A 21,287-nucleotide genomic window follows, 5' to 3' on the forward strand; every position below is an offset into this window, starting at 1 on the left:
CTGTTAAAATCGATGAATGTACTTGAAGTGTGATAGGAATGTAGCTATTGCGTACGTTGCAGTTCCCTCCAAAACACTCCCGTTTCCCTGCAGTTTTGAAATTTCTGGACCTGTTCAGTCTCTAGTTCCCATGAGACCACCTGTGAAAGTCAGCATAGCATAGTGGTGTTGGACTAAGATCTGGTCGACACAAGTTTGCATTCCCATTTGGCATGGAAGCTTGTCAGGTGACCCTGAGCCAGGTACTCTCTCAGCCTTGCCTACCTCGCAGGGTGGTGGTGAGGATAAAATGGACGAGAAGAGTGTCAGCTGCTTTGCGTCCCCATTGGGGAGAAAGGTGGGGTAGAAACTAAATATTCTTCCCATTGGGAGAAAGCAGCGGCTAGCTGCCCAGCAGAGCTAGGGGGGGCAGAATGCTTACGTGAGTTTTTGAGGGGGGATTGCTTCCTCCTCGAACAGGAGGGGGAGGAAGTGAGTTGATGCTTTGGTTGACAGCTACTTTGAAAGACTTTATTCCAGAGGCCAGGACGTGTGTGGAAGTGTTCTGTGTCAAGTGCTCGCCGGTGTCTTGCATCCCTACAAACGAAAAATTGAAGAGCAGGTTGAAGATGAGGATAGGTCTACCCAGGACGTTAAGAGGTGAATCCATCCTACTTTCTCTCCGCAAATAATCAACTCCTCCCTCATTGTATCAGCCCAATCAGAGGTAGGCAATGCCTCTGTTCCGTCTCTTTCCTTGAAAACTACACCAGGAACTGGGCTTGCCACTTGACAGCAAACTGCAGGGATCCTAGAGTCACCTTCCTTCTCTTCCTAGCAATAAGTGTTGTCACCTGTGGGGGAGTGCTGGAGCAATGCTAGTTGGCTGCAGTGAAAACAGCTGAAGTCATCCCCCACCTCCCAAAGCAGTGATCCTGCAGCATCAAGGGGAAACAGTGAGCACTGAGACATCTAATGTAGATCTGAAAAAAAGGGGGCAATGAACCAAATGCATCAGCCTTCCTCAGCTGCCTAGAAACCAGCCAAGCGACTTGCTCAGGAAGGAATACGATCAAGGCAAAAGTTTTCCCAGAAAGAGAAAGAGAGCCCAGAGATAAAAATACAAAGGGCCTCCCCTCTTGCCCCTTTCAGGCATAGGGAGTTTTCATTGCCAAACAACTGCACGAGCATTTCATAATTGCAGCTAGGGGCTCTTGAATTTCCCAGGCAGAGGGAAGAGGAGATTCAAACTGAAAGCTTCCCCTTTCTGGGTCTTCCTGTGTACATTAGCCAGGAGGACTTGGGCAGACTGGAGTAACAACCCAGCCCTGTCTGCTTCACCATGAGGACTGTAGCCTGAGACACGCACAGAGCTTGCCAAGTGCTTAACTGATGTCCCTTTAAGACAGGCTTACTGGGATGTTATTTACTAATATATTTTTATTTCCATGCCGTGAAAAGCTTTGGCTGCCCAACTGCACACATTAGGTCTCTATTAAAGGGACAAGAGATTTTCCTCCAGGCCTGCTGACGACCTCAACTGGCCATGCCCCAAGGCCTTATGCTGCTTACAGCCGCAGGCCAAAGACCTGAAGCAGACGGCCACTTTCCCACACCACCTATGCGTGTCAAGCAGCTATTGAGGGAGGAAAAGTTGGCAAGCTCAAAAGACCACAGGCTTTCTGGGACCTTTTATTATATATAAATTATAATTATTATTATTAGGGGAGGGACGGTGGCACAGTGGTAGGGCATCTGCTTGGGAAGCAGAAGGTCCCAGGTTCAATCCCCGGCATCTCCAAAACAAGGGTCCAGGCAAATAGGTGTGAAAAACCTCAGCTTGAGACCCTGGAGAGCCGCTGCCAGTCTGAGAAGACAATACTGACTTTGATGGACCGAGGGTCTGATTCAGTAGAAGGCAGCTTCATATGTTGGGGAGGGATGGTGGCTCAGTGGTAGAGCATCTGCTTGGGAAGCAGAAGGTCCCAGGTTCAATCCCTGGCATCTCCACTAAAAAAGGGTCCAGGCAAACAGGCATGAGAAACCTCAGCTTGGACCCTGGAGAGCAAGGGAGGGACGGTGGCTCAGTGGCAGAGCATCTGCTTGGGAAGCAGAAGGTCCCAGGTTCAGTTCCTGGCATCTCCAAAAAAGGGTCCAAATAGGTGTGAAAAACCTCAGCTTGAGACCCTGGAGAGCCACTGCCAGTCTGAGAAGACAATACTGACTTTGATGGACCAAAGGTCTGATTCAGTAGAAGGCAGCTTCATATGTTCAGAGCTGCAGCACTTTAAGTGCCACATATTGCACGAGAATGCTGATGGCTGAACAATCTTTCAAAATCTGGAATTTGCTGCCAGAAGATATAGTGATGGCCAGCTTTAAAAGCGGACTGGAGACTGTCAATGTCTACTAGCCGCAGTGACTGCGGGAATCTCCATTCGGAGGCACGAAGCCTCTGAATCCCAGAGTAGGAGGCAAATTCAGGGAAAGGCCTTGGCCTCTCTACCTTGCTGCTGGCCCTCTAGAGGAACTGGCTGGCCACCCTGAGACAAGGTGCTGCTCTAGACGGGCCACTGGTCAGATCCAGCCAGGGCTCCTATGTTCTTATTGAGAACCTCTCACCTCTAGCAGCTGGTCTGCCGATGATACAGAAAGTCACAAATCCCTCTTCCAACACTGTAGGTTATTTCAGGTAGATAAGATAGGATTGAGATAGCAAACTGGTGTAAATTGATGCTTTTAAAAAAAAAAAACAAAACCATATTACCATTTCGCTGAATTGGAAAACCAGAAGCTTTCGAAGAGTGATGATCAGAGTGGAAGTTTTCTTCTCCAAAGGTTACACACACAGGATAAAAGGCCCTACTTCATTTACCTATACTGACTTACCCAAATCCATTGAAAGGACCCCTTGCCTTAGGCAAACCCTCCCCCTCCCCCCCTGTTTCTGGCACAACATAGAAGGGCTGATATTTCTTCATGGCTCGAAATTGATGCAGGCTGTCCCAAGTAGTAGATGCTTCCTTTTAAAAAGTACAACTTCGATAGACCACTAAAATCTTTTGTAAAAATGTTTACGAAAATGCAGGTCGTGATGCTGTTAAGAGTTCAAACCCTAAGGACACATTTAAAATGAATCCAAGTATTTGTTCAAGGTCCTCTTGGGATTATATCTCAACCTAGGAAACTCTTCCCCCTTCCCTGACTAACCAGATGGAGGAAATATTCAATTTCTCTCCCCTTTCACAGCATCTCAAATGCTATTTTGGCAGCACTGGAAGGTCTATGCATGCTGGGAAATGTGTTCCTGCAAGTGGGGGTGGGGTCCTCTCCATGACCATCTTGCTGGCTGGTGTGGCCACCACTCTAGCCTGGTAGGGAAGTGCAATGGGCAATGGGCAGCATTCTGAAAGAGGCTAAAAGAATCTTCCAAGAGGGTCTAAGGAAAGCAGAAGAGAATCTGTTTATTGAGGGAGTAATCCTATACTAGGCTTTGCAGATTCTTATTCACAATAAATGGCACAGAAGTAAGGAGATCCAGGTTGGTCTGAAGCAACAGAACAAAGTAGGAGTCAAGTTGTACCTTTAAGCCCAACAAAGTTTTATTCTGAAGGCCAGCTTTCGTGCACATGCACACTTTGTCAGATGAAGTGTGCATGCGCACAAAAGCTTACCTTTAGAATAAAACTTTGTTGGTCTTAGTTGCTACTGAACTAAATTTGAGAAACGCTCAACTGTAGAACAGATTATTAGGCCTTCAATTGAATCAGTCAACTTGAAGAACTGGGCATGAGTCTGACTGCGGTCAGTGAAAAGCTCAGCTACGTACGTTGTCCTGTTAAGATCCAGTGAAAAGCCAGCTGTATCAATGACTTTTCCTTTCCTGCACCTGAGAAGGACATGTTTGAGCTGGCCAGGACAACTCTGCCTTGCCTTCCCTGTGAAAATTTTGGTTGCGAGAGAACTTACATTTGTATCTCTGCTATTCTGTTAGCCTTGAGTTTGTAGCAATAAATATTTTAAAGAAAGGTGGAAACTGGGCTCTGCCACTCCGTGGGGCCAAGCAGAACATCATACCCTCTTTCCCCACAGGTGAGACCAGGCAGTCAGATGAAAGGAAAGGTCATGTGGGGCTTGCTAATAACCATTCCACGCTGGGTACCAAAAGCTTCTTTAGCCAACTTAAGTAAAAGCAGTTAAGGAGAGAGAAAAATGGCAAGAGCCACCAGCATGGTTAGTGGGTTGGAAGTCCCAGGTTTGAATCTCCACTCTGCCATGGAACCTTGCTGGCTACTTTCACACTCGACTAAGCTGGAGACAGATCAAGATGGGTAGCCATGTAGCAGCAGAAAACTGCAAGAATCCAGTAGCACCTTAAAGACTAACAACATTGGTGGCTTTTGTAAGTCACTGTTCTCTTCTTCAGAATGTGAGTCCATCTGTCCTTGTCCTGAGAGTGGAGTCATTAGCAGGCAAATGACAATAGCAGGCGCGGAGAAACACCTAGGAGGGCAGGGCAGAATACAGCCTGCAGGCTAGAGGGCACATTCTCATATAGTTCCTAGCAAGATCCTCAATGGACCAAGCAACATCAGACAGACTCATATTCCTGCTCATCCTGTAATGTGGTTTATGCAATACAACTTCCTGGAATGTGAACATATATGAAGCTGCCTTCTACTGAATCAGACCCTTGGTCCATCAAAGTCAGTATTGTCTACTCAGACTGGCAGCAGCTCTCCAGGGTCTCAAGCTGAGGTTTTTCATGCCTACTTGCCTGGACCCTTTTTAGTTGGAGATGCCGGGGATTGAACCTGGGACCTTCTGCTTACCAAGCAGATGCTCTACCACTGAGCCACAGTCCCATTCATGGCTCTCCAGCTGAGGTTTTTCATGCCTACTTGCCTGGACCCTTTAGAGTTGGAGATGCCGGAGATTGAACCTGGGACCTTCTGCTTACCAAGCAGATGCTCTACCACTGAGCCACAGCCCCATTCATGGCTCTCCAGCTGAGGTTTTTCATGCCTACTTGCCTGGACCCTTTTTAGTTGGAGATGCCGGGGATTGAACCTGGGACCTTCTGCTTACCAAGCAGATGCTCTACCACTGAGCCACAGCCCCATTCATGGCTCTCCAGCTGAGGTTTATCACGCCTACTTGCCTGGACCCTTTAGAGTTGGAGATGCTGGGGACTGAACCTGGGACCTTCTGCTTACCAAGCAGATCCTTTACCACTGGGCCACCGTCCCTCCCGATGAATCACATCTAATCCACTCATGCCTGCCACTGTCATTTGAAACCGCTCCACTCTCCAAGATATACCGACAGATGGACCCAGATTCCAGCTGTATCTGCAGAAGCGAGCAGCGACTCACACATTTTATTAGTCTTTTAAGCTGCTGCTGGTCGTTTGATCTTTTCAAAGGCACCGAATCGTTTGGGGTAAAAAAAATGGAGAAAGGCGAAAAACGATGCCACTTCTGAGTCCCAAGTGCAGGGAAGACAGCAGGATACCAATAAAGAAACGCAACACATCAACTTCTATTTCATCGGCATTGCGGCCGTCAACATAAATGTGCTGGCCAAACAGGCAAAAGGAGAATGATGCCAGCCACTGAGCAGTGACTCGGGAAAGCTCCCAACCGGCCACAACTGTTGTCAAGTCTTTCTGGCGCTCCTGGACTCCGGCTCTTCCCAGCCTGACTAACAGGGCTTCTACCCCTGGGGTAGAATGGGTAGGCTTCTCTTCGATGGGTAGTGCCTCTTTGGGAAGAAAGGCAGGCAGGCGAACTGGGGTTTTGGGGGTGAAGAAGCGTCTGCGGCAGAGGTGTCCGGGCGCGCTCCTGCTGGCTCCCTCAAGGGCTTTGCTGCGGCGGGGTGTCGTCGAGGTCGCCGGGGCCGAGGACGACGGGCTGGAACTTCTGCTGGAAGAGCCGCTCGTTGCGGGCCGAGTGGAGGTGGTGGAAGGAGAGGCGGCGGAGGCTCGGCGGCAGGGCGCGGAACTCCTCGGCGTTGACGTCGCAGTCGCGCATCTTGGCGCGCAGGAGCCACCAGCGGCCGCAGAAGCCGACGTCGAGCAGGCGGGCGGGCAGCTGGGCCCAGGCCGGGGCCAGGTGGGGGCAGCGGGCGCGGTAGAGGGCGGCGTCGGCGTCGAAGGGCGCCTCGTAGGCCACGGCCGCCAGCCCCAGGCTCCGCACGCGCAGCCGCCCGCCGGCCCGCAGCTCCAGCAGCCGCTGCACGTGGCCCTCGGCGGCGCCGCTCCGCGTGGCCGGGGAGAGCAGCAGCAGCCGGCCCGACGCCTCCAGCAGCCCGGCCTCCAGCGACGCCTCGCCCGGGCAGCCCCGCGCGCAGCCCGCCACGCCCGCCAGCAGCCCCGCCGCCGCCGCCGCCCGCCCCGGACGCCGCCGCGCCTCCCGCAGAGCCTCCCGCGCCGCCTCCGCGTAGTCCTGCAGCAGCCCCCGCCACCAGCGCCCTGCAAGGGAAGGAAGGAAGGAGAGAGCCGTCAGCCGCCGGCCCTGCGACCTCAGCCGCCCCGCAGCCCGTCCCGCCCCGACCTCACCCACCCAGGCGGCCGCCGCGCAGCCGCTCCCAAAGGGACCGCCGCCGCTGCGCCTCGCCCGACGCCATCCCCGCCAACCGGAACGGAAGGGCGCGGCGCGCGAAGCCTGACCGGAAGCGGCCCGCGGGGACACGCCGTCCGGCCACGAAAAGGTTCCCCCGCTCCCTGCGCCACCTGCTGGTGGCCTTTGCAACGACACAGGCCGCCGTAGCGCCCGCCTTCTGCAGCGGAATCTTAAGAGTGGCAGCTGGATCGCTTATTACAAACAAAAATGACTATCGCGAAAGAACAGCTCTCGTGCTTCCAGTTTATTATTCGGGGCATCTTTAACACCGGCTCCTGGATAGCCCGAGGGTTGCCAAGCCCAATTCAAGCAATATCTGGGGACTTTGGGGGTGGAGCCAGGAGACATTGGGGGTGGAGCCAGGAGACATTGGGGCGGAGCCAGGAACAAGGGTTGCCAAGTCCAGTTCAAGAAATATCTGGGGACTTTGGGGGTGGGGCCAGGAGACATTGGGGGTGGAGCCAGGAACAAGGGTTGCCAAGCCCAATTCAAGCAATATCTGGGGACTTTGGGGGTGGAGCCAGGAGACATTGAGCGGAGCCAGGAACAAGGGTTGCCAAGTCCAGTTCAAGAAATATCTGGGGACTTTGGGGGTGGAGCCAGGAGACATTGGGGGTGGAGCCAGGAGACATTGGGGCGGAGCCAGGAACAAGGGTTGCCAAGTCCAGTTCAAGAAATATCTGGGGACTTTGGGGGTGGAGCCAGGAGACATTGGGGTGGAGCCAGGAACAAGGGTTGCCAAGCCCAATTCAAGCAATATCTGGGGACTTTGGGGGTGGAGCCAGGAGACATTGGGGCGGAGCCAGGAACAAGGATGTGACAAACATAATTGAACTTCAAGGGAGTTCTGGCCATCACATTTAAAGGAACCGCACACATTTTTAAATGTCTTCCTTCCATAGGAAATAATGAAGGATAGGGGCACCTTCTTTTGGGCACATAGAATCGGACCCCCTTGTCCAATCTTTTTGAAACTTGGAGGGTATTTTGGGGAGAGGCACCAGATGCTACGCTGCAAATTTGGGGGCTCTACCTCAAAAAACAGCCCTCCCAGAGCCCCAGGTACCCGCGGATCCATTCTCCTTTATTTCCTACGGTAATACATCTCCATAGGGAATAATAAAGTTCCCAGCAGACATTTCCCTCCCCTCCCCCCGCTTTCTGATGACCCTGAAGCGGGAGGAGGGCCTCCAAACCGGGGGAATCCCCTGCTCCCACCTGCGGATTGGTAACCCTAGGATAGCCCAGCCCAGGGTTTCCCAAACTTTTTCCACCGGTGGCTGTTATTTTTCAACTGCTCCTTCTTGGCACAGTAAAATTTGGGGGTAGAGCTAGGAGAACATAAGAGAAGCCCTGTTGGATCAGGCCAATGGCCCATCCAGTCCAACACTCTGAGTCACATAAGAACATAAGAGAAGCCATGTTGGATCAGGCCAATGGCCCATCCAGTCCAACACTCTGAGTCACATAAGAACATAAGAGAAGCCATGTTGGATCAGGCCAATGGCCCATCCAGTCCAACACTCTGTGTCACATAAGAACAGAAGAGAAGCCATGTTGGATCAGGCCAATGGCCCCTCCAGTCCAACACTGTGTGTCACATAAGAACATAAGTGAAGCCTTGATGGATCAGGCCAATGGCCCCTCCAGTCCAACACTCTGTGTCACATAAGAACATAAGAGAAGCCATGTTGGATCAGGCTAATGGCCCATCCAGTCCAACACTCTGTGTCACAGAAGAACATAAGAGAAGCCCTGTTGGATCAGGCCAGTGGCCCATCCAGTCCAACACTCTGTGTCACAGAAGAACATAAGAGAAGCCCTGTTGGATCAGGCCAATGGCCCATCCAATCCAACACTCTGTGTCACAGAAGAACATAAGAGAAGCCATGTTGGATCAGGCCAATGGCCCATCCAGTCCAACACTCTGTGTCACATAAGAACATAAGAGAAGCCCTGTTGGATCAGGCCAATGGCCCATCCAATCCAACACTCTGTGTCACAGAAGAACATAAGAGAAGCCATGTTGGATCAGGCCAATGGCCCATCCAGTCCAACACTCTGTGTCACATAAGAACATAAGAGAAGCCATGTTGGATCAGGCCAATGGCCCCTCCTGTCCAACACTGTGTCACATAAGAACATAAGTGAAGCCTTGATGGATCAGGCCAATGGCCCCTCCAGTCCAACACTCTGTGTCACATAAGAACATAAGAGAAGCCATGTTGGATCAGGCCAATGGCCCATCTGGCCCAACACTCTGAGTCACATAAGAACATAAGAGAAGCCATGTTGGATCAGGCCAGTGGCCCATCCAGCCCAACACTTGTGTCACATAAGAACATAAGAGAAGCCCTGTTGGAAGGACCTCTGCTCCATATTTTTATCTAACCCCTTCTGGAAAGGCTGTACATTGTTCCCCTCTCCTCCATTTTATCCTCATGATGACTCTGTGAGGCAGGACTTACTGAGAGTGTCCCTGGCCCATGGCCACCGTGGGAGCTTCCCTGGCATAGTGGGGATTTGAACTTGTGTTTCCCAGAACCTGGTCCTACTGCCATTCCGACCATTACACCACCCTGGATAAAAACAATTGATGACAAAAGAGTATGACAGAAAAGGTCAAATTATCAGCTTTTTGTAGCTTACTAGATGTGGTGTTCCAAACTTAGTGATCAGTGTTTTTTACATTTTTTAAAAACTTCTAATCTGCTAAGAAACCTTTCATTCCATCTCTCTATCTGATATTTTTATCAATGTTAGGAACAGATGAATGAGAGTGATTTCTAAATTTGTACATCATTCAATCCTCAGAAAGATCTCCTTTGTAAGGAAGTAGATAAGAATCCCAACCCATCAACCTACTCCTATGAATGTTTACTCAGAAGTTCATCCCACCAAGTTCAATTTGACATTCCAATCAAACTCCCCCTTTGGGGAGGGGGAAGAAGTCCCATTGGAGGCACTCTTGTCTTATATCTCCTGTTCTGATTTAATTTCCTGCTTTCACGCTGGGTCTCAAAGGATTAGAAAGCAATGTAATAAAAGCATAATCAGAGCTTTTTAAAGATAAAGCCCAGCAGGAACTTATTTGCATATTAGGTCACACCCCTGAAGCCAAGCCAGCCAGAATTGCGTTCCTGCTCAAAAAAAGCCCTGAGTATAATACATACATTAAACTGGATTACAAATTTAGAAAACAATACAAACAATTGCCTGTTTCAAGGGCAGGAGGCTTACAATCACAACCCTGTTCCAGCTATATGCCCTCCTGAAGAACTGTTTTACACAAGCCAGCTTAGGGTTGCCAAGTCCAATTTAAGAAATATCTGGAGACTTTGGGGGTGGAGCCAGGAGACTTTGGGGGTGGATCCAAGAGACATTGGGGGCAGAGCCAAGAGCAAGGGTGTGACAAGCATAATTGAACTTCAAGGGAGTTCTGGCCATCACATTTAAAGGGACTGCACAAATTTTTAAATGCATTCCTTCCATAGGAAATAATGAAGGATAGGGGCACCTTCTTTTGGGGCTCATAGAATTGGACCCCCTCGCCCAATCTTTTTGAAACTTGGTAGGTATTTTGGGGAGAGGCACTAGATGCTATACTGAAAATTTGGTGCCTCTATCTCAAAAAACAACCCCCCCAGAGCCCCCGATACCCGCGGTTCAATTCCCCATCATTCCCTATGGGAATCGTTCATGGAGGTGCATGATGGCTGTGGGGGCGGGGCTTCTCCCGCCGGCCAGCTGGCTGGGGGAGGGGGGAAGCCTGTAAAACCGGGGGATCCCCCTCTGGGACCTGGGGATTGGGAAGCCTAAGCCAGCTGGATGATTTTTTTTTAAGTATACAGTCTTTCAGCTCTCTTGAGGCAAGCCGTTCTACCCGGAGGGAGCCCCAGCAGAGACAGTTTATGTTCAGGCAGCTATTGATCTCAACTTGCTCTTTAGTAGGGTGGGACCTTCAAAAGGCTTTGCTCAGATAAGCAAAGGTACTGTGCTGGAGCCTATTCATGTAAGCACTATGGAGGTCTTTGTAGATGATCAGCCCTTGATAGTAAACCAGCAGTACTGGTAGGAGTGCTCTTCAAGGGCAGAGCCATGCAGTTTAGGTTTCTGTGGCATGGATTCACATGGCTACATGAGCCAGATAGTAATAGTAAGTAGTAGTAGTAGTGAGCCAATAGTTGTTATTTTGTTTCACAATAAGTGAACTTGTTTATTTTTGTAATTGACTCAAGATTTAAATCTGATGCTGAGAATGGGCTCCCTTGTGCGATGGATGCAAAGATTGAGATTGGGTGTCCCTCTCCCCCTTTCCAATGAAGAAGGACATTCTGAAAGAAGCCAAAGGTTGCTTTTATTTTTTAAGAGAACTGTTAAATGCAGTCATGTACCAAAACCGATGAAGTTGCACCTGCCCCATACCATAAAACATATTCGCCAATCTTTTTAGAGTTTTTTGGGAGTGTCAATAAATGGACAGGGATGAGCTTCTGGACACAGAAGAAGATATTGGATTTATATCCCGCCCTCCACTCCAAAGAGTCTCAGAGTGGCTCACAATCTCCTTTACCTTCCTCCCCCACAATAGACACCCTGTGAGGTGGGTGGGGCTGGAGAGGGCTCTCACAGCAGCTGCCCTTTCAAGGACAACCTCTGCCAGAGCTATGGCTGACCCAAGGCCATGCTAGCAGGTGCACGTGGAGGAGTGGGGAATCAAACCCGGTTCTCCCAGATAAGAGTCTGCACACTTAACCACTGCACCAAACTGGCTCTCCATTGCTTATTTGGGTTTCCAGAAAGCTTTCGACCAAGTCCTCCTGAGGAAATTTCCTAGTCATGGGGTAAGAGAACGTCCTGTTATGGCTTGGAAACTGGCTAAAAATAAGCAAATAGGAATAAATGGTTAGTTCTCACAATGGAGGAATGAGAGCAGAGGGTCCTTTGTGGAACTGAATTAAGATCAGTATTTTTCAACTTGCTCATATATCACCTGGAGTTAGGGTTGCCAAGTCCAATTCAAGAAATATCTGGGAACTTTGGGGGTGGAGCCAGGAGACTTTGGGGGGTGGAGCCAGAAGACATTAGGGGTGGAGCCAAGATCAAGGCTGTGACAAGCATAATTGAACTCCAAAGGGAGTTCTGGCCCTCACATTTAAAGGGACGGCACACCTTTTCAATGCCTTCCTTCCATAGGAAATAATGAAGGATAAGGGCACCTTCTTTTAGGGCTCATAGAATTGGACCCCCTGGTCCAATCTTTTTGAAACTTGGTGGGTATTTTGGGGAGAGGCACTAGATGCTATACTGAAAAATTGGTGCCTCTACCCCCCAAAACAGCCCCCCCCAGAGCCCCAGATACCCGTGGATCAATTCTCTATGATTTTCTATGGGAATAAATCTCCATAGGGAATAACAGAGCTCCCAGCAGACATTTCCCTCCCCTCCCCCCGCTTTCTGATGACCCTGAAGCGGGGGGAGGGCCTCCAAACCAGGGGATCCCCTGCCCCCACCTGGGGATTGGCAACCCTACCTGGAGTTAGGGGTGAGTAGTGATGATGCCAAGCTTGCAGGCAACACCAAACTATTCAGGGTGATCCCGACAAAACCAGATTGCAAAGAGCTTCAGGCTGGGAGAAAGGGCACTAAAAAGTGGAAGTGCCACTAGGAGAGCAAAGTCTAAAGCAGGGGTGTCGATGAGGGCCGGATCTGACATCAATAAGATCTTGCTGGGCCGAGCCATGTCGGGCCGGGCCATGTGTAGACCTATTTAAGATTAGGTAGAAGAGATATAACCTTTATAAGGGAGACAGACAAATACAATTAAATATTTTTGTAAAAAAAAAAAAATTAAAACATGTTTAAAATATTACCACTCGGTCTTAAAGGTACTTTCTTTGTATTTTCCCCATGGGATCCAGGGAACTAGGCAAAGGAAGCTCTGGCCCTTCCCCAGGGGGCCAGAAGGGGGAGGAACCTCAGCCAATAGAAGGAAGAGAGCCTTGGCTCAGTAGCTCTGCTGATTGAAAGAGCCTGGCAATGCAAACTCTCCCTCCCCTCTTTCTCCTCAAGGGAGGAGCCTCAACCAATGGAGAAAATAGATACTTTCCTCTGTAGCTCCTGTGCTATTGAGCAAGCCTTGCAAAGCAAGCTGTTATGAAGCAAGGAAGGAAGCAAGAGAGAGGGAGAAGGAAGCAGATGATAGCTAGTTGCTTGGAGGCCTGATAGGAGCCCTCCAGGGGCCTGATTTGGCTCCCGGGCTGCATGTTTGACTCCCCTGGTCTAAAGGCTGGCTGCTGGGGGTGGCCTTCCATTGGGTAGACGTGAACTCATGAACACATTACCTATTGTGGACTAAGGCCCCTTAGGAGGAAAGGACTACCCCTCCTAAGGTGCCCCTAAGTGAGGAACAGTGTCCCTAGGAGAGAAAACAGTATTTTAGCTGTCCCTAGGAGATAGGGTTGCCAATCCCCAGGTGGGGGCAGGTTTGGAGACCCTTCCCCTGCTTCAGGGTCGTCAGAAAGCGAGGGGAGGGGTGGGAAATGTCTGCTGGGAACTCTATTATTCCCTATGGAGATTTATTCCCATAGAAAATCATGGAGAATTGATCTGTGGGTATCTGGGGCTCTGGGGGGCTATCTATTTTATTACTAAGGAATTTCAGGCTATTGGAAACATAAAACCTTCTCACATATCTTTGGGAAGAGATAAGGGTTGTCTGTGTGAAACTCTGGGAGAGGCGACTTGAAGGTAATATCAGCCAGGCTGTAGCATAAACATCCCAGAGCCAGATGCATTTATTACTTGCCCACTGGCTGTAAATAAGGGGGGGGGAAATGGAGAGCTGGTGACCTGCTCTCTATCTAGAAAAATGCAGTACAGAATTGAGCGCGCTTGACATACTTGACAAGCCGCCCTGAGCCCGCTTCGGTGGGGTAGGGTGGGATATAAATCAAATCAAATCAATAAAAATAAATAAATAAAATAAAATACTGCTCCCCCTAAGTCCCCCTTCTGGGCTTTGAAGGATATTTAGCATAGAATTGTTTACTCAACGCTGGGGCTCTATTTGAACTAATCACCCATTCGTCCTGAGCTGTTGAAAAATGCTTCCATCTAATCAGAAAATACAATACACTCTGCTTCAGCTTAGTGTCTAAGATTTCTTTTACTTCATGGTGATTCTGATCTCCCACCGGGATGGGCTCTGGAGCTTTGGGTCTGGGGTGCCAGGGCATTGCTCCAGGATCTTTTCGAAGTAACCTGCAATGGAAGATTGGGTGTATCTTACTGAACAGTTTTGGTAATTCGAGTTCTACAGTCACCTTATTGATCACATGTTTTATATGAAACGGTCCCAAGAACTTGTATGCCAATTTTTTAGAGGTCTGCGGTAATGGCAAGTTCTTGATGGATAGTAATACTGTATCTCCCACTTTAAAATCCCAAACAGGAGAATGATGCTTATCGTAATTTTTTTTGTAAGTCTCTTTAGCCAATTCTAAATTTTCTTGGATGTTGTTCCAGGCTTTCCCCAACTTTCCCCACCATTGTTCAAAAGTGGATGGGGTTTCGGTTATTGTTCCTCCCGGGAGTTATGGAAAGCCATTCACTACTAGGAAGGGGGAGGATTTGGTGTATGCTATTATAGTCATACTCTGCAAAAGGAAGCAACTCTGCCCAATTCGACTGTTGATAGTTCACAAAGCATCTTAAATATTGCTCCAACAACGCGTTTATCCTCTCCATCTGTCCGTCAGTCTGAGGGTGATACGCGGAGCTCAATCCCTGCTCAATCCCGGTTAATTTACAAAACTCCCACCAGAAGTCAGCAACCAATTGTACTCCTCTCTCACTAATTAATCTATCAGGAAAAGTGTGTAATTTCACCACGTATTGGAAGAATAATTGGGCTAGTTTTTTAGCCGTGGGCATTTGTGAGCATGGGATGAAATGCGCTTGTTTAGAAAATGTGTCCACTTCTACAAGGATTACAGGTTTTCCGTGAGAAGGAGGGAGTTCCACGATAAAATCTGACACCACTGACCAAGGTCTGGCTGCTATCGCCAGTGGTTGTAACGATGCCGGCGGTTTCCCCCCTCACATTTAGCCATCAAACAAATTGGGCAAGAGGCCACATAATCAGATATGTCTCTTTTCATAAACTGCCACCAAAATTGTCTATTCATTAGGAGCAGGGTTTTGACATACCCAAAATGCCCAGCTAGTTTATTGTCATGTCAGGATTGTAGCACTTCTTTCCGGAGGCTCTCTGTTACATAAAGTTTATTGTCCTTGTACCAGAAACCTCTCTCCCCCCTTTTCACCCCCTTGGGTACTGCATCTCCTTCCCTTTCTACCTCTAATTAATCTTCCCCCCCTTTCTCTTTGGGTTTTTCACGCTTTGCCTGTGAGCGGGTGGTCACAGCTCCCCCCAAGTGGCTGGGGGAGATTAATGAATCGATCACTTCCTCTCTTTGTTGGAGCAATATTTAAGATGCTTTATATATATTGCATTATATATTTAATGCAATTGATTTTACTCTTGTACATCGCCCTGAGCATATAAGACAAGCTTCTATGCAGATGATTCAATATGAACATATGAAGCTGCCTTACACTGAATCAGACCCTTGGTCCATCAAAGTCAGTATTGTCTACTCAGACTGGCAGCGGCTCTCCAGGGTCTCAAGCTGAGGTTTTTCATGCACATTTGCATGGACCCTTTTTTAGTGGAGATGCTGGGAATTGAACCTGGGACCTTCTGCTTCCCAAGCAGATGCTCTGCCACTGAGCCACCATCCCTCCCCCTAAAATATCTCACTTTCTGAAGTATAAGCATCAACTACACAATTTGGCAAAATCTCAGGACTAGTTATAAATAACCAAAAACCAGAAATATATTCTATAAACCTGAAAGAAGAAACAACTTTTATTTTAAAATGTGAGTAATTGTATTTTTGTGGATTGTGTTTCTTGTTGATTATTGAATATATGGTAATGTTGTATGTTAATTAGTGTCTGATAAGCCGTTTCCTGAGTGGAATGGCAGCTGTCCTTTTGCACATATCCTCATGGGACTGATAAAATTGGAACCATTACTGCACATAGTGTTTTGACTTGAATTGTACTTGATTACTAGGAACTGTGTTTCTGTCACTGAATTTTGTAATATTTACCTGTCCTATTTGTAATAAATGTGTGTATGTTTTCACAGTAATTTGGGTCACAGGAACCTTCGGTTTACATTGCTGGTATCTCTGAGTGACCTGTCTGATTGTATTCCTTATCCTCCATGTGAGGCCTGGAGAACTTCCAGAAATACAACTGAGTTCCAGGCTACAAGGATCAGTTCCTTGGTTGCTTTGGAGGAAGAACATTGCTGAGCACTTTTGCCTTCTCATTGTGCTGGGAGGCTTACAATTACCTCCCTTCCTCCACCCACATCAGGTGAGTGGGGCTGAGAGACTTGCCCAAAGTCTACCAGTTGGCTTTGTAGGTAGGAGAGCCAGTTTGGTGTAGTGGTTAAGTGTGCGGACTCTTATCTGGGAGAACCGGGTTTGATTCCCCACTCCTCCACTTACAGCTGCTGGAATGGGCTTGGGTCAGCCATAGCTCTGGCAGGAGTTGTCTTTGAAAGGGCAGCTGCTGTAAGAGCCCACTCCAGCCCCACCCACCTCACAGGGTGTCTGTTGTGGGGGAGGGAGATAAAGGAGATTGTGAGCCGCTCTGAGACTCTTCGGAGTGGAGGGCGGGATATAAATCCAATATCTTCTTCTTCTTCTAGGATAAAATTGAAGAGCCCCATGGTGCAGAGTGGTAAAGCTGCAGTACTGCAGTCCTAAGCTTGGCTCACGACCTGAGTTTGATCCCATTGGAAGTTGGGTTTTCAGGTAGCCGGCTCCAGGTTGACTCAGCCTTCCATCCTTCTGAGGTCGGTCAAATGAGTCCCCAGCTTGCTGGGGGGAAAGCGTAGATGACTGGGGAAGGCAACGGCAAACCACCCCGTAAAACGTCTGCCGTGAAAACGTGAAAGCAACGTCACCCCAGAGTCGGAAACAACTGGTGCTTGCACAGGGGACTACCTTTTTATATGTTAAAATGAAATTAGGTGGACAGAAACACCCAGCTCGAGGTGGGATAGAATAGCTTATGAAGATGGGACTCTCAGCATCATTCTCCAATTCTGACATGTTTACTGCCTTTGCTATTTTCCCACACAACTGAAGCCTTGCAGATAATATCCAAACCAAACTTGTTATTCTATGTGTTAAAAACAATTCCATTGTTGCAGGCCTGTAGCCAGAACATTTCTGGTGGAGGGGCCCCAGTGAAAAAAAAATTGGTGGTGGGGGGGGCCGCAAGAGCAGCAGCGGGGAGATCAGGTGGGGGCAGGAGCGGCTCTAGGCGAATAGCGCCCTAGTCAGGCACCCCTCCCACAGTGCTCCGCTCACCCCCGCCGCCGCCATAGCGCTCCACGTGCTTTAAGAGAGTCTCTTAACAAAATGCACAGGCGCAGGCTGCAAGAAGCTGGCGGCAGGGCTGAGTTTTAGTCATGGCGAGCGGGGGAAGGGCGAGCGGAGCGCCACCGCGGGGGTAACGCTGGAGGTGGGCCGGAGGGGGCTTGCGGTGGGGGGGGGGAGGCAAATCAAGCCTGTTCACTTCTGCCCGCTTTTCCAGCATGTTCAGATCTCATCGGTGTGTCTTCTGGCGTGTTCATTGGTGCTCCTCCCAATTTGGTGTCATCTGCAAATGTAATGAGTGGCCTCTCCACAGTCTCATCCAGATCGCTGATAAAAACATTGAAAAGTACTGGGCCCCAAGGCGTGTGGCGTCCCGCTGGTCACCTCCCTCCATTCAGATACAATGCTATTGACAACTACTTTTTAAATGTGGTTCTCCAACCCATTCCCAATCCATCTAACTGCCCTAGAGTCGTTTACCCATCAGAACTTCATGGGGAACCCTCTAAAAGCTTTGCTGAAATCCAGGTAAACAACATCAACAGCATTCCTTTGATCCAGAAAGCCCATTACTCAATCAAAGAAGGAAATGAAGAAGATATTGGATTTATATCCTGCCCTCCACTCCGAAGAGTCTCAAAGCGGCTCACAATCTCCTTTCCCTTCCTCCCCCACAACAGACACCCTGTGAGGCGGGCGGGGCTGAATGAGCTCTCACAGCAGCTGCCCTTTCAAGGACAACTCCTACAAGAGCCATGACTGACCCAAGGCCATTCCAGCAGCTGCAAGTGGAGGAGTGGGGAATCAAACCCGGTTCTCCCAGATAAGAGTCTGCATACTTAACCACTAATACCAAACTGAAGTTGGTTTGGCAGGAGCTATTGGGGACAAATCTGTACCAATTTTCCCTGATCACCAAACTAGAATCATGGAGTTGGAAGGGGGTCTATCTAGGTCATTAGTCCAACCCCTGCACAATGCAGAAAATTCACAAATACCTCATCACACCCCCTCCATACCCAGAAGGTGGCAAAAAAGTTGACCTTTAGATGCTTACAGATTGATCCCTTTAAAATCTGCTCCAGCGACTTCCCTGGGACAGAGGTCAGACAGACTGGCTTAGAGTTTCCTTTTTTTTTTTTTTGAAAAAGGCACATCTCCTGTCCTCCAAGAGGTCTGGGAAATGATTGACAAAGGCTCTTAAAAAGTTCTTTGAACACTCTTGGATGCATACCATCTTGCCTGGAGGATTTATACTCATTCAATGCAACCAAGCGCTTCTCAACTAACTCTCAACTAACATGGGATGGAGAAAGTAGAGAAAGAAGTACTTTTCTCCCTTTCTCACAATACAAGAACATTCGATGAAATTGCTGAGCAGACAGGTTAAAACGGATAAAAGGAAGTACTTCTTCACCCAAAGGGTGATTAACATGTGGAATTCACTGCCACAGGAGGTGGTGGCGGCCACAAGCATGGCCACCTTCAAGAGGGGGTTAGATAAAAATATGGAGCAGAGGTCCATCAGTGTTTATTAGCCACAGTGTGTATATATATATATATATATATATTTTGGCCACTGTGTGACACAGAATGTTGGACTGGATGGGCCATTGGCCTGATCTAACATGGCTTCTCTTATGTTCTTATGTTCTTATGTTCTCTGTTCTTGTCAATAGAACAGCCCAGATGCTGTGCCTTGCCTACTACCATCTCTAGCTGAGCCTGTACTCTTCAAGGAAGAACTGAGGTGAAATAGGCATTAAGCCTTTCTGCTTTCTCTCTTTCCTCTGTCAGAGTTTCTCCATTTTCACCCAACAGTGGGCCCAATGCCTCTTTTGTCAAAAGAAAAGCATCAGGAAGTTCAATCCTCAATTTCTCTCCCCCCACCCCCCCAACCATACAAAAGTGCAGCTTCTGTTCTAACAACAGGCTCAATTCCTGATAACTGCAATAGAAACACTCCACACTGGAAACATATAAACAGAGTCTTTATTCCATTTTAACATTTCACAAAAGGCCCAAGAAAACAAGCTATTCTGCTGAGATCCTCTTCAGGGCTATGGATTTGGTGCTGATGAGGCGAAGCCTTGTGAAGACGTCGCTGCTTTATTCTGAGGGAAATAGTAGCTGAGAGGAAAGGTTAAGGAGCTGCCACAGAGCCACAACAATCCCCAGCCACTGGCTTCCAGACTGGAGGGCAGAGGGAGTGAGAATTCTGAGAGTCCTGGGAGGATCCTGCTGCTTTGAGGCTTCCATTTTGGGCAGCAAAATACAGCAGGGAAATTGGGGTGGGTTGGCTGGATTTTCTATCCTAGACAGACCTTGGCCCTTGCCCTCGGTGGGGTAGGGCGGGATATAAATCAAATAAATAAATAAATGGCCAAGTCTGAAGTTTGGCAGTATAACCAGTTTATACCGCTTCCTAAATAGAGGGGAAATGAAGCATTTCAATGAGACTCGGGATCCAATTCGATTCCACAGTGACAGCGACGACCTTAGCGTTTTAAAAGCCAGAAAAGGCCTTAATTCAGTCTGCCAAACGCAGCCAATGATGAGGGTTCTTAACCACCATATTAGGGATGACAGGACTAACTTGCTGTTGGAACTGTTACAAAGAAAAAAAAAAATCCCACTTCAGAAGGATACACAAAGGTGGGGATTCCTCTTCTGGCCAAGTACTTTCGAATGAGGCGCTCCGTTCCATACCAATTAAAGCCTTTGGTTGCATAGCCGATGCGAGGAAAATGGACGCTTGCTGACCAAGAGAGAAGGAAATGCTTTCAGAGTGGCTGGCTTGGGGTGAAGCGTGGTGTCTTTCAAAATGAACAGTTCCCTAGTTATCAAAGTGAGTTCCCTGGACAGTTCTATCATCATCATCACATTTTATTTGTATCCCGTCCTCCCCGCCGAAGCAGGCTCAGGGCGGCTAACAACAAGAATTCAATACATACATTGTATGATATAACATTTTAACTACAATTGATTAAAATCCATTAAAATTCTAAAAACAATAAAATTAATATTTTTGTGCTATTACCCAGATGGCAAGTTTTACTTAGCAGTTCTGCTCAGTGAAGGCCATTCGGAACAGGATGGTCTTGCAGGCCCTGCGGAACTGTTCAAAGTCCCGCAGGGCCCGCATTTCTTCTGGGAGCTGATTCCACAGCTGTGGAGCCATGACAGAGGAAGCCCGAGTACGGGTACTCTGGAGTTTTGCCTCTTTTGGCCCGGGGATAGTCAGCAGGTTCTTCCCTGCTGACCTCAGTGCTCTCTGGGATTCGTGCAGGGAGAGACGGTCCCTAAGGTAGGCAGGTCCTCGGCCATATAGGGCTTTAAAGGTAATGACCAGCACTTTGTAATGAATCCGGTATATAACTGGCAGCCAGTGCAGTTCACGCAGCCCCGGCTGTATGTGCTCCCACTTTGGGAGCCCCAGCAGCAGTCTAGCAGCCGCGTTCTGCACTAGTTGCTGCTTCCGGGTTCGGCACAGAGGCAGCCCCATGTAGAGGGCATTACAGTAATCTAATCTCGAGGTGACCATTGCATGGATCACTGTTGCCAGGTCCCGACGCTCTAGGAAGGGAGCCAACTGCCTCGCCCGCCTCAGGTGAAAAAAAAGCTGATTTGGCAGTGGCTGCTATCTGGGCCTCCATTGATAATGAAGGCTCCAGGAGAACTCCCAGGCTCTTGACCCGTCAAAAACCGGGAGAGGTATTTCCCCTCCCAGAGCGCCCCGACCCAGGCAAAGGACCTCTGTCTTCACTGGATTCAATTTCAGCCCACTCAGTCTCAACCAAGTTGCCACGGCCTGCAGTGCCAGGTCCAAATTCTCTGGGACACAGCCAGGCCGGCCATCCATTAGCAGATAGAGCTGGGTGGGATAGTAATTGGGAGTAGTGATGGCCACAAACCGGTTAATTAACTAAAGGTGGTTACAAATTTTGGCCAGTTTGTTAAGAAATATTTGCGAACTTAAGAACTGCCATGGACTTGCATAAATTTTGATGTAGCTCGTTCGTGAACAGTTTGTGTTTCCTGCCGTTCACAAAAAAAACAGCTGAGCAATGGGAAGCTCACCGCCACCGTGCTGTTTGGTTTAAATGGCCACGGGGAGTAGAAAGCAGGGGTTTAAATGGTTCCCAGACTGGAAGCCCCTTTAACCAGCTGAACCTGTTAGTGTGTGAGTCCTCCGTCCACAGCATGGATGCAGCATGGAGCA

The 21,287-nt window shown here is 48.8% G+C and overlaps 2 protein-coding genes across 2 annotated transcripts in view; both read right to left on the bottom strand.

Moving 5' to 3' along the window:
• Positions 1-5,501: 5,501 nt before the first annotated feature.
• TIMM29 (translocase of inner mitochondrial membrane 29) lies at positions 5,502-9,163 on the bottom strand. Its single transcript, XM_060236293.1, has 3 exons — positions 9,071-9,163; positions 6,543-6,771; positions 5,502-6,451 (listed from the first exon to the last, which is right to left on the bottom strand). The coding sequence occupies exons 1-3, from the start codon at positions 9,161-9,163 to the stop codon at positions 5,835-5,837; spliced, it is 939 nt and encodes a 312-aa protein (XP_060092276.1). The 3' UTR covers positions 5,502-5,834.
• A 9,875-nt stretch (positions 9,164-19,038) lies between these two features.
• CHD1L (chromodomain helicase DNA binding protein 1 like) overlaps positions 19,039-21,287 on the bottom strand; it is a 61,626-nt gene continuing 59,377 nt past the window's right edge. Inside the window, exons 21-22 of the mRNA XM_060236758.1 lie at positions 19,715-19,823; positions 19,039-19,195 (exon numbers count right to left, since the gene is read on the bottom strand). Of these exons, the coding sequence (XP_060092741.1) occupies positions 19,126-19,195; positions 19,715-19,823 (179 nt within the window). The 3' untranslated portion in view covers positions 19,039-19,125. The remainder of the gene's footprint in view (positions 19,196-19,714; positions 19,824-21,287) is intronic.

Source organism: Heteronotia binoei, chromosome 4 (assembly GCF_032191835.1).
Source record: "Heteronotia binoei isolate CCM8104 ecotype False Entrance Well chromosome 4, APGP_CSIRO_Hbin_v1, whole genome shotgun sequence".
NCBI classification, from domain to species: Eukaryota; Metazoa; Chordata; class Lepidosauria; order Squamata; family Gekkonidae; genus Heteronotia; species Heteronotia binoei.

Excerpts from the sequence above, each read along its gene's own strand:
- TIMM29 (XM_060236293.1), bottom strand. The coding sequence starts at position 9,163 with ATGGCAGTAGGACCAGGTTCTGGGAAACACAAGTTCAAATCCCCACTA. Across the intron at positions 6,772-9,070 it reads ATGGGCCAGGGACACTCTCA|ATTCCGCTGCAGAAGGCGGG; the intron begins GTAAGTCCTGCC and ends GCCACTCTTAAG. Across the intron at positions 6,452-6,542 it reads GCTGCGCGGCGGCCGCCTGG|GGCGCTGGTGGCGGGGGCTG; the intron begins GTGGGTGAGGTC and ends CTTCCCTTGCAG.